Source organism: Vitis vinifera, chromosome 17, assembly GCF_030704535.1.
Source record: "Vitis vinifera cultivar Pinot Noir 40024 chromosome 17, ASM3070453v1".
NCBI lineage: Eukaryota > Viridiplantae > Streptophyta > Magnoliopsida > Vitales > Vitaceae > Vitis > Vitis vinifera.
This window is the reverse complement of record NC_081821.1, coordinates 11,200,165-11,213,217: the sequence shown is the minus strand read 5'-3', so window position 1 is coordinate 11,213,217 and position 13,053 is coordinate 11,200,165. Positions and strand designations below refer to the sequence as shown.

The following is a 13,053-nucleotide window of genomic DNA, read 5'->3' as shown; positions in this document are numbered from 1 at the left end:
TAATGCACTGTGTGAATGGTTTTAATATACCGATAATGATGTGTTAATACCAATAAGGTGTGAATAAATATTTTTAGAATAATTACTTTTATAATGAAATATAAATACGACATAAATGTATTATACTTACAATACAAATACACTAACGTTAAAATATATTACAATATAATTTAATTTATTTTTGTTTTATTTTTTCACGTGCTATATTACCCAACCAAATAGTTGTGTGTTATTTCATTAAATAGTTCTATGTTATTCAATTGAATATTTATATATTATTGATGAGTGCTCCAAAAAAATAATTATTCATTTTATTAGGCTAACAAAGTTTTTAATTGTATGTTTCAAATAATGTAATTTCTTTATATATATATATATGTATGTATTTTTTTTTTCTTTTTCATTCAACCCCATTAATAAAGGAGTAAAAAAAATGACAAATTTATTGAATATACCATATTGATGTGATAATATAAAATAATTTATAATTAATACAAAATAATAAACTAGATTAATAATGTACAGATTATTAGAATATTTTTATGAAAATTCTAACTTTCAATGACACTAATCATTACCAAGTCCATTCAAGTAAATAATAAAATTATTTTTATCATGTAAAACTTTATTATACAGCCCATTAATAGTTCAAAAGTGAAAAACAATTTTTTTGGACATAAAATATGCACCGTTACTTAATCATCATGTATGGGCAGCATATTACTGATAATCTCAAAATTAATTAATTATTTATAGGTAATATAGAAAACATATTTAATAGTAAAATTATCCTCTAAAATTTTTTGAGATAAATGACATTTTTCAATAATTATCACATCGGGTCAGCCCTATCTTTTGCAAATTCAATAGTCATATAATTAGACCCATCACCCACCATTCCATTTATTAGTGTTTCACCACCCACCTCTTCTCTCCTCAAAATATGCCCCTTTGCTCTACTTTTTCACACAAAACATTCGCTCTCTTTGGTAACAACTTTTGAATCAAGTTTTATGTTGCCCAGGATAACATATTTTACCATCATAAAATAAAAAACAAATTTTTATTTGCAAAACTAGAAAACATGGTACCATCAAAAACATTTTTTTAATCATTTTCAATATTCCAATTTCACAAATAGACTTTTATTTTATAAAACATTTTAGAATAATTTTCAAAAACTGTTTCGAGAACAGAACACTCCTGAATTGAATCACAGCACACAACAATGAATGGCCTCAGATAAAAATTTTCAACTCCATATTGTTATACAGTCACCATTTTCATGATTACCCCCTAACAAAATCGAGCTTGGGACTAATATTAGTCTCAGGCATCCAAAACTCTTTCTTTCTCTGGCTGTTTCCCCCTCCTTGGTAAGGTTAATCGATCTGTGATGAGTGAGGAGGATACTTGTTGTCATGCTGTAAGTGGATTGAAGATGCAAATCACAAGCTCCTTCATTGGATTGCCTTCTGTCTTTCATCAGTGCCTTCATGTTCAACCTGATGAAAATATTCAAAAAATAAAATAAAACCCATTATTTTTACTATTCGAATTCAATTAGCTGGACAACACTCAAGTGATCAAACTAATCACACAATGAAGTAGTAAAATTCAAGGACCATCATCATTTCACACCACTGGGAATTTGGATGCTCAGTGACTCAGAGATCTCTAGCAATCTGAATTAGAGTAATGGATGGCAATAATACTACCACTTCACATGGTCCAACTTCATACCACTCTTGCTTGTTTGGTTTCAGAAAAGTTTTAAGAGAAAAAATACTTTTCTTATGTTTGATTTTACCATAGAAAATCGTAAAGAAAGTCAAAGATAACAAAAATTAGTTAAAAACTTATGCATTTTCAAATTACTTAATCTTTATATAGAAATGTTAAAATAGGATAACTGAATTTGAAATAATATATAAAAATAATTTATTGACTTTAAATTCATTTTTTATTTTGCTTCTACTTTTCCTCTTTATTTTCTTTTCCTTAAATTTTCTGAGAACCAAACATTGCGTACGGGTCTCTTGCTTAAGAATATTTTCAAAAAAAAAAAAAAAAAAATTATCAGAATCATACTCATTAAAGGAAGAAACATCGTCAGGGTTGAATGGATACATATCTTAAGTTACCATACTTGCATAATTCGAAACAGATATTTACCTCAACAAGTACCCTTGGTCTCTTTTTCAAATTTGCGCCTCGTTCATCTTTGTCAAGCTTTCCATGAGCTGACCCAGATCCTCTTCTCACTCTCTTTCGGTCAATTAAATCCATCTCATCATCATCTGCAATATTACTTTTTAAGTATTTGAGCCAGGCTAGCATATATTGTCCTATTATATGCAAACTTACACATTGGCATCGAAGTGATGCGTTGTCACATACCAAGGGTGTTCATGGGTAGAAGTGGATTAAATTTCAGATATTCACCTATCATAGGACATGCTATATTGAATCAACAGTTTAGTTATTGACAAGGACAGCATAAAGAGGATGTAAATGTCTACTTTTTGCAACTCTTTCCCTTTTTTTCCAACTTCTTTTTCTTCACCACTTCATTATTGACTTTGGAACTAGAAGCTTTTCCTACTTGATCCATTTAATGGCCTAGAAAGCATAGGAAAAACAGCGAAAAAAAATAAAATATTTTTAACATGTTGGGCAGGAGGAGCCGTCACACAATTCCAAGTTCTTTTTCTTTACCAAATACTTCTTTGCAATCAAATTGAGGATTTTAGAGCTCATAAACAAGAAAGTGGAAGAAACCCGTACATATATGCAACACAAATCATTTGCATTGGTTGGTCATGAAATGTAGGTATCTGTGATCATTTGCATGCATTTATGGGGAGATATAGGATGATTATGCATTTTCATTATAACATCAAATGCACCGGAAAACATAAAATTTTATTTACCGAGATCTTCATCCTTGAGAGACTCATCAATCTCAAGGCCACCAAAATCTTCAATATCATCTTCTTCTTCAAGTTCTTCATAGCCTTCAACATATTCAATTTCAGGCTCCTGCTTTCAATAGTAGATCTTCAGTATAGAAGAAAGAAAAAAAAATTGTTTTGATATATATATATATAAGCCTAAACCACTTTACCTCCTCTTCTTCATCTTCACTAGCAGCTTGTAGTCCTTCCATATCAAGAACTTTATTATATTCTTTAACAGGATAGTTGTATATGTCACCATAAACTCCACGCTTAAGACGTTCCAGCAATTCTTTCTCAATGCTCTGCAAAAGTATTAGTGAGTATTCTTTAGTCAATACTACATAGTTGAATATCTATCAATCTATCCATCTATCCATACATATATATATCTCAAGCAAAGAATGATAACCTTGTCCAAAACCGCAGCTTTTTCGGCCTTTTCCTCTCTTCTAGCCTCTCTCTTCTTCTCTTTCCTAGGTGTGGTCATTATCTTCTCCCTGTTCAATGACATTCAAAGCCAAATCAAAGTACAGAAATAAACTTACTCATCCTCACAATGTGGAACAGCGGCATGTATAAACAGTTAAACCAATCAAGAAAAAAAATGAAAATGAAAGCAAATTCATGCACCACTCAATAACATAACTGTGGACCCCGCATTTCGGCTCATGCTTTTCCCACTCGATGGCGAGCTCGATTTTTATTTTTGAAAAATGATTTAATTGGTTAAAAAAAATGACTTGGAGTCGCCACTTATTTTTGTTTTATTTTTAAAGGGTAAACAAAATAAGAAAGAAAAACCCTAAGTGTGACTCTTTATTTTGGAAAATGCGGTCTATGAAAAACCGGATCGGGTTCGGGGATCAGGTTACTTATTGGGAAGGTACAGTAAAGACTGTAGCACCCCTCTAAGTCCCTAAAGTCGGGTCTCTACTAATGAGATGAAGCAATCATGGCATCTAATAAGGAAAACAATGAATACCCGGAACTATCATGCACATATGAGAATCAAAACATGTATATAAAAAGACCAGAGTGGGAATAGATACGTACCAGGGCGACGAGCCACAATAAGCTATCAAAAAGTGAGGTTAGTGCACAATTAAGAAATAATTTCGAGCATGTCATAGAGCATAAATAAATCAATCAGTATGATAATCAAGTCAATCAATCAGTCAATCAATCGATCATAAAATCATATATGTGGGGCCCCCACCAAAGCCCGATCTATTTTAGCATGAATTAATTTCATAAATTCCATTAATTGGAATTACAAAATTAAAGTCTTGCTTATTTTAAAACGTTTTAAAAAAAATAACAGAAGAATTGTGAAAATTGTTTGCCAGAAAGAAAGATGGCAGCAAAATTTTATTGGAAAACGAGATTTTTGAGGGATTCTAAAAAAAACTAAAGATGAAAATTAAAAAATAAATAAATAAATAAATAAATTATTTGATAAAAATAGAGTTTGGAAAATTAAAACAAAGAAAACTAGAATCCGAGAAGTTATGTGGAAAATGGGAGTGTAGGGAATCATTTCAAAATTCAGATAAGAATAAATAATAATAAAGAGAAAAAAAAACACGTGACTTAAGGTGGCATGGCCACCATGCAAGGCTTTCACCAATGAGGTTTGATTGGGTGTTTGTCCGGAGAGATTTCCATTGTTCCCATGAAATCCATCTAAAGAAAATTCATCATGGAACTTCGGGAAATTAAAATCCTCAATTGCCGGTTTCAAGAATAGTTGCAGCGGACATAGAGCAGTTCCTGTAGGCGTCTCAAACGCACACTTAGCACAGCATCATATAGTCCATGCAGCGCCGGACTGAGAAAGCCCATTTGTTGTCTTTGAATATGAATGTTGTGGTTGAGACATCACAAGAGTTAGTCAATCCCATGGTGACGTCAACGGAGAAAGAGAGGAAGGTATGGTTGTGGCTGTGGCTGTGGCTGCTGGCTCGTTCTCTGCTGCCCAAGTAGTGTTTGAACCCATCCCACCATACTTCCTATGTTCCACTAGCATATCCAGAAATGGAAAAGTGCAGCACGCATCATAATTCAGCAGACGGGGCATCCAAGGCACTGTTGGTGGGGATAGAAGGATCTCTTGACAGCCACTGGTTTGCAAGATCAGTGCCGACAGTGACGGCATGGTGGTTGGAAAGCAGTCTTTGGCATCAACAATTACAGTAACGGATTGATAATCCAGTGCTACTGCACCAAAGACCGTCTGTCTAATGCAATTTGGAGTTTGAACACCAACTACAATATTAATCCCGTTACTCTGAAGGAATGAATGAAGGTGGGTGGCAAAGGATGCACTGAATCGCGTCTTCACCAGCTTATAATCCCCTTCCTTGATCATAAAGCCATCAACCAGTCTCTGACCACCTGAGAAGATGAGGCCCTTGCACCATTTGGCTGCCCACCAGCATGATCTACAAATAGGGTCTTTATTTCAGGGTCAACTTTCGGATTTCTGCAAAGCTGATGCTGCCAATTTAAAATCTGATTAATCAACGTCCGCAATCTCGAGTTCTTCAAGCTGATGCAACGCAACTTTAGGAAGGTAGTCTCCAATGATACTTTAGATTTCGATTTTGAACAATTATGGCAGAACCATTCATCAATTGGCATTATCATTACCCTGGGATTGCAGCAAGATGCATGGAAGGCTTCTTCACCATTATCACAAATGAGCATATACAGTATATTTTCTGAATGACCACATAATTTACATGGTTGGGATGAGTTGCTATTCCCACTAACTCCCAGAACTTCAAGAAGCTCCTCACTCCTCAGTATAGAAATGCATGTAATCATCACCCTCTTGTTTGGCATGACCTGTGCATACCCAAGAATGACACCTACTAACCAACCAATTGATCCTTATTGCATTTAGGACTCATATCTGCATCCCCTAGGCAATTTCAGTTTCTGACAGTTAAACCAAAAATCTCCAGTCTCAGCAATGACAGCAGTCTCACTCGACAACATTTTCTGTATGTGCTGGAACAGAACATAAACCCTCAAAGGCTCCTTGGGATCAGACTTAGGAGACTGTCCCTCAGGAACGTAGACTCTATGGTAGAACTCATAGGCGGTGATATTGCATTCGAGCCTCTTGGAGAATGACTTGAAGAAATCTTTCATCAAAATACACCCAAGTTCAAGCCCATAAGCACACCAAACACCATTATTGGGTTCGTTACATCACCATGCTACGGAGTTTATACAACAGGGAGCTCTAACTGATGATGGTTCTGGTAGTGATTTCCCAATGGGAACTTGGCCATCAAGTGAACCTGATATCAGAAGCTGAAGTTTATGCCTTGTACTCTTCTATTCCCCCATTATCAGCAATTTCAATGGAAACAGTAGGAGAGCCTCAAGACTGTGTATCCATTCAATAACTCTGTTTCTCAGTCAGGATGCAAAAACTCCTCCCCAATGATTCTACAACTGCAACCACAGGAGCCCCACTACTACCAGTTCCTTCACCCATTCCGACAGCAACCAAAACCAGACCAATGACTTGAACTTTCGACTTCCCCAATCCATCCAATCCAGAAACCACTTGGAGTTAGAAACATTTTCTACATCATCCTAGAACTTTCAGGTATTTTACAAAGTAATGGTCGGTATTTTTCAAAAGCAAAAAGAAAAAAAAAAGGTAGGCTCCAGAAACAGAGCAAGCTCAGAATTCGTTAATCAAGACTCCATCTCATGTTGCACTCAATGGATCTAAACAGGTGAGACAAGCAGGGAGCAGTGGCATGATTAATCAAACATCAATCTCAAAAATAATCCATACATCGGTTATTGACAGGAGAAAACAAAGAAAGCAGAAAAGAACCAAAACAGAGCAAATACAAAAACAAACTCAAATTCAGCAAATCTCAATCCACAACCAAGCAAAACTAACAATGCCCAAGTAGCCAGAGAAAGATGATGAAGAACAGTGATAATGAAAAATACCCTAAAAAAAAACACGATACTCCATACCTATGAAACTCCTCTCCAATGAAGCTCAGCTACAAAACCAGTCTGCTCCCGTCCTTGGCGCCAAAACCCCTCTCCGTAGCAGCCTAAGCTCAAGGAAAATCCCCTCCAGACCAATCTCCTCTTTTCTTTTCAAGCTCTTTTCTCCTCCTGAAAAATATCTCCCCCCCCGCCCCCACCTTTTTGCTTCCTGCCAGTAACAGAGCAAGCTCCCCTCCCTGTCAACGAATCTCCTCTAACAGAAAATATACGCTCCTCACTAACGGCCAGAATATCTCCATGCCACGTGTCAAACTCTCACTCGCTCCTCAATTCCACTATCTGATTCTATGACCACTAACCACGAGGCGACACGTGGCCCTATGGGACTGTGACACTTGGCAAAACAGGTTGCCTGAGAGATGAGGCCCCAAACGGGGGTCTACAATAACCTTAAAACTCCAGCAAGTCACCAGCAACTCTGCTTTCAAGTAAAATAAACCTAAAGAAGAAACCGATGACCCAACCTCTCCCTTATAACCATACTACTTCATTTTTTTCTTAAGCATAATGTTTTTCAAACTCCATCTTAGTTATGATTTTTCTAACCGTGATGTTTTTTAAACTCCATATCAGTTATGGCTGCCATTTAGTAATGCAGTAACACCATGCCGGTGTATGATTTTATTATAACAATTTTGAATAACATAGTTTTGAATTACCCACATTTGAGCAAATACTTACCAATGATTCACTTCTACTGGATACCTTTTCTAATTAAATATCTTAATCATAGCATCTCTTTGTCCATAACATCCATTTTCCACCCTTCCGGCCTGAACCTTAGAATGCTTGTTCTTTAACCACTAGTGTAATGTTGAATGAAATAGGTTATTAACACACGGGCTTACTCTCCCTAATATGTAATCCTCTATGGAGCACTCTTCATGACTTAAATTTCCATAAAAACCGTTAGGGTATTTCACTTATCATGAATCAATTTTCAAAATTTAGCCATAGGGTAAAAAAAAAAAAAAAGATAAATAAGCGAACCAACTCAAAATTAATAAACTGTTCCATATTAGCTATCAACAGAATCAATTTTCTCTAATGTTGAAAATCGTGATGATTATCTCGTGTAAAACATATCAAAAGGAGTTACTGAAAAGAGAAGACATGGACCTTGTTTTCAATGCAAGCTTCCTCATGCGAATTCGCATCTGAGTCATTTTAGTGAGACGCTGCTTTGTTTTGTGAACAAGCAACTTCGGCCAAAACATCTGTTAAAACCAAATAAATATAGATTAAGCAACTGGTGTCCTCCAAAAACTTCGATGAAGAGTAAACAAAAACCATATGAAATTGCAAGGAGAAGTAGAATACTAGATGCTTGTCAATAAGCTCAAGAGCCTTTCCGTAGTTTCGTGGCAATTTAACCCGTTCCCATAATTTGTTTGGCATATGGGCTCTTTCAATGGTTTTCATGTATAGATAAAACACTCCTGCACAAGAACCAGAGACCAATCACTAACATAGTCAGCCACATACAGCTTTGATCTAAAGAAGTAATTTTAATAAAGAGGAAACAATCCATAAATCACATGACTGATAAAACTATTCAAGCAGTCTGCTAAACTCGATCTACAATGTACAGTCCGCCCTAATCCAAAACCTTCAATTTTTAACCAAATAAATTATGAATTATATTTACAAAAAAGGGGAAAACACATACCATCATGGTCTCGAATTGTGGCGTAGCGACTATTGGCCAGAGGGCAGGAACTGCGATTGCAAATCCCAGTTACGTTATAGGGATTGCGGCAAAAGTTCCCAGTTGTGATTCTGCAACACAACACCGAAAAAATACCACATTGAATCAACTGACTCAAAGAAAATATAATCAGAAACAAAGGGTACGAAGGAAGATCAAGTTTACTTGGTCATGAAACTGCAGTGGTTGTGCCTGATGACCTGCCATATCACTTCGTCGTGTTGCATCTTTCACCTCTATTCCAGAATAAACTCTGGTTTGTATAGGAGGAAGGGAAGGGAAAAAAATGCCCTCGATCCAAAACCGGAAGGGTTTTGTGAAAGAGTCCTCCTGCTTGGACTACTCTTGTCCTAATCCAATCCAAGGATAGGATTATGCCAAACCAGATTAATGTTTTATTATCAGTGACACGTATTTAGATTATTAAATTCCCTCACCTAATCTCCGAAGAAATTCTCAAAAATTATGTGAGGAACGATGTAATTTATACATTAAATAATGAATAAGTATTGTAAAATTTAAAATTAATTAAAAAAAAAAAAAGAAGCTCCTATTTTTAAAACCAATTGACTTTGATTTATATATATTACTTATCAATATTTTTATAATCGAATTGATTATTGAACAAAAAAAGTTACTAGTTCATAGTTCACCAATTGAATCGATGATTGAACCACAATTGAACTTATAAATATATTATTAAAATTAAAAATCAATAATATTTAATTTTTATCTTATGTATAAGTATAAATGTATTAATATTTTAAAATTTATTAAGTGAAATATGTATAATATTTAAATGTGAATATATTGAAAATAAAAAATATATATTATTTTTTATTTGATAATTTTTTTTTTCAAAAATTTTAAGAAATCAAAAAACAAACTATTAATTATATTTAAATAGAACTTCTCTAACACAATATTTCCTAAACTTTTAAAAAACTAAAATAATAATCCTATTTTGATGAGATTTTTAACTTCTATAATTGGAAAATCATATCGTATTTATATATATATATATATATATCTTTTTGAAATAACCTATATAGTTTATTCCCAATTAAGTTTCAACACAAACAAATGAGAGGAGATATGAAGACCTTTATAAGCCTCTTCCCATTCATCACAAAGTAAATGGTTGTTGGGGCATGAGACTCAATGCATGACTAGTGACCCGTTTTCCAAGATAGAGTGGGCATTGAATGTTGGGCCATAAAGGAGGTTTGACCCATTTTGTCAAAAAGGGAGGTGGTGTTGAGCCCTTAGGTTTTTGAAGAAGTGTCTACTCACCCAATTCATCGGTGGTTGAAGTAGTTTAAGACTGGATAAACGATTCAAAAGGGTGAATTAAATCGAAAAGGCCACCGGTTGACGGTCCGATTAGTTGGATCAATCGATCCAATCCGATTTTCAAAACATCGGATAAAACTCAATATAACTTAAGGTGAATACTTCATTAGTCATACTATTTTAATTATTTTCCAATACCAACTTTAAAAAAAAAATTAAAAATTAAGAAGTAAACTTAAAAACACAAAATTATATAAAATTTTAATCTTACCTTTAAAATTATCACTTTTTTGTACCTACCTACCTTCCTTTTTCATATCTTCACTCAATTTTTTTTTTAGCATGAATTTATTGTGGGGTTTTTTATGATTGTCAATTACCCTCTAAACACATACCCATTTCATATTCGATGGAAGGTTAGATATAGTAAAAATATACAAAATTAAAAAAATTAAAAAAGAGAGAGAGATTATTTTGTGATGGGAATAAATATTGTTGTTATGTATTTAGTTTTTAAGTTTTAATTGTATTTTAGTTTATTATTTATGACGACCAACAGAACTTCTATATAGTTTTACTTGAAATGAATAAGACGATGAGGTGTTTTAAAAATAAACTTTGGATTATCAAGGATCAGAGAGGATTTTGAGGTGATCCGCATAGTTCTCCTCCTCCTCCTTCTTCTTCTTTCTTATTATTATTAGTATAAATTACACTGTATCTAACCATTATGCTTTAAATTTCTCAGGTTTGCCCTCAGAGTTTTAGGGCAATGTACTGAAATATAATATTTAACTTTGACTTTTAAATATAAGATACAAGTTTATTGATAAGATTTAGCACCGTGTCTTATACTCTTATTGAAAAATCGCCGAAAAATGGATGCAGACGAAAAATCGGCGAAATCTTCAAAAAATAGCCGGACACTGCAATTTATCGGCGAATTTTCGGTTTGTATATCCGATTTTTTTTCCGATTTTTCTGAAAATTTCCCGATATTTCCTACCAGTCCAGCCCGCGCACAGGTGACAAAATCTGATCATGATTTGCAGGCAAAGGTTGTGTTTTTTAGCCTGGCTCAAAAATCGTGGATTTAGGGTTCGTGAAATTTAAATCCAATGGCACAAAAGCAAAGCGACCCCTAGAACAGATCCAGAAAACACAGGAAGCAAAAAAAAAAAAGCAATCTTTCTGGTTTTCCTTGGGGATTTTGCATGGATTTTCTCGGAAATCAAACGAGGATGAATTTTCCCATAAATCGAATGGGGGATGGATTTTCTTGGGAATCAAACGGGGTTGCAGAAAAATAAAAATAAATAACAAGATTAGATTAGTACCTGGGAGGATTGAGAGTGGCAGAGGAAAATAGGGCCTTTTTAGGGATTCTCTCGTCTGGAGGGCAACTTCAGAAAAGGGCTTCGGGCTTCTTGATGCCCGAGTGAGAGAAGTGGTGGCCTTTTTATTTTTAGATTTAGTAGAGATTAAAAAAAAAAAAAAAAAGGAAACATGTCATTAGAACAATTTTCCTCACTCTATATAAATAATTATTAATTATCCATTATTAAATCACTACCATGGATTAAAATTTGGTTTTTATCGATGATATTTTATGAATTAAAATTAATTTGATAAGATAAATTATTAATAATTTTAATTATTTAAATAAATTAATGTTAATAAAAGAAAGTTGTTACCACATATTTTTAATAAAATTTTAGAAATTAGATCTCAAATAAAATATTTTATTGATATTTCAATTTGGACCCCAGTGCATCTGATGGTCCAAATTGAAACTGGATATGATCCAATAGTCAGAATTGAACCTCAAACTATGTGATAATATGTATAAATTATTGATATTTAATAAAATAAATTTTTCATGAAACTTCATAATGAGTGTATAAGTACAATTGACATAATATAATTATATTTAATATCGCAAATCATATTATATATATATATATATATATATATATATATATATATATATATATATATATATATATATATATATATATATATCAAATTCTTCACCAAAACAATTTTAAATTGTTTATTATACTTTTAATTACATTAATATGAGGTTTTTTTTACATTTCCATAAGTTTTGATCAATTTTTTGCTTATCAAAATTTTTTTCCAAAATATCTGTCGATATTTCTCCGATATATCCGTGATTATCGATATTTTCATCCTTGGTCTTATTGTAGCACCTTGGTCGGACTTGAAATAGGGACAAGAAGCTCATAGAAATTCAAAGAAATATTTACACATTTCCATAATGAAGCTATGGTACCAAAAATTGTGTAGAGAATTCTACAAAATTCTCATAAACTCACTTAGGTATAACTTACATATATATATATTGTTGGCAAATTGAAGAATTGGCCACGTCCATCAACTCTTCTTGTGTTCATTGTGGGCATTTGAGTGAATGCACTATAAGGTCATGGTATGCACATTTCCTAACAACATTTGTTTTTAGGAGAGTTAGTAGCACCTAAAGTCCTACAAGTGATATCAGAATGAGGTCATAGATTCAAACCCTAAGGGGAGATTGTTAGCAGATTGGAGGGTTGATCGTGTCCATCAACTCCTATCGCTGGGGATAGATTGTTGTCAATCAACTCCCCTTGTGTTAGCTGTGAGCACTTGGGTGAATGCACTATAAAATTTAAAATCATAAGATGGGCAGGATAATAAGAGAGCTTGGGTGAACGCACTATAAGGTTTTAAATCTTAAGACTGGCGAGATAATAAGAGAGCTTTAAAATCATATCAAAGCTTTGAAGTTTAGTGGTATAGGTGTTGGTATCACCCAAATAGTCTTATTTGGGTCTAGGCTCGATCCGCTTTGGTACCAACACCTATATTAAATTAGCAAGTGAGGAGGCTACCACCTAATCTATCTCACCTTAAATTTAGCTATGTAAATTAGGCAAAAAGAGTGTGGATTACTATCTTGAAGCTATCGGCACTCGAGAGGCCATATACAACACTTTGAATTTGTTCACTCAAGATAGGCTAGGCTAATGGAAAGTTGAA

At 33.8% G+C, this 13,053-nt stretch overlaps 1 protein-coding gene across 5 annotated transcripts; it reads right to left on the bottom strand.

The window, feature by feature from the left end:
• Nucleotides 1-1,208: 1,208 nt before the first annotated feature.
• LOC100267396 (uncharacterized) lies at nt 1,209-11,506 on the bottom strand. 5 transcript variants are annotated; one of them, XM_010664797.3, is made up of 10 exons: nt 11,346-11,506; nt 8,881-9,065; nt 8,677-8,786; nt 8,328-8,446; nt 8,127-8,224; nt 3,370-3,457; nt 3,128-3,262; nt 2,934-3,042; nt 2,176-2,300; nt 1,209-1,505 (listed from the first exon to the last, which is right to left on the bottom strand). In XM_010664797.3, the coding sequence occupies exons 2-10, from the start codon at nt 8,940-8,942 to the stop codon at nt 1,461-1,463; spliced, it is 891 nt and encodes a 296-aa protein (XP_010663099.1). In that variant the 5' UTR covers nt 8,943-9,065; nt 11,346-11,506; the 3' UTR covers nt 1,209-1,460. The 5 variants fall into 5 exon arrangements, with proteins under 5 accessions (XP_010663099.1, XP_010663100.1, XP_059589893.1 ...); XM_010664798.3 differs by lacking the exon at nt 2,176-2,300 and having other exon boundaries at nt 1,347-1,505; nt 11,346-11,477; XM_059733910.1 differs by lacking the exon at nt 1,209-1,505 and having other exon boundaries at nt 2,069-2,300.
• Between the last annotated feature and the right edge of the window lie 1,547 nt (nt 11,507-13,053).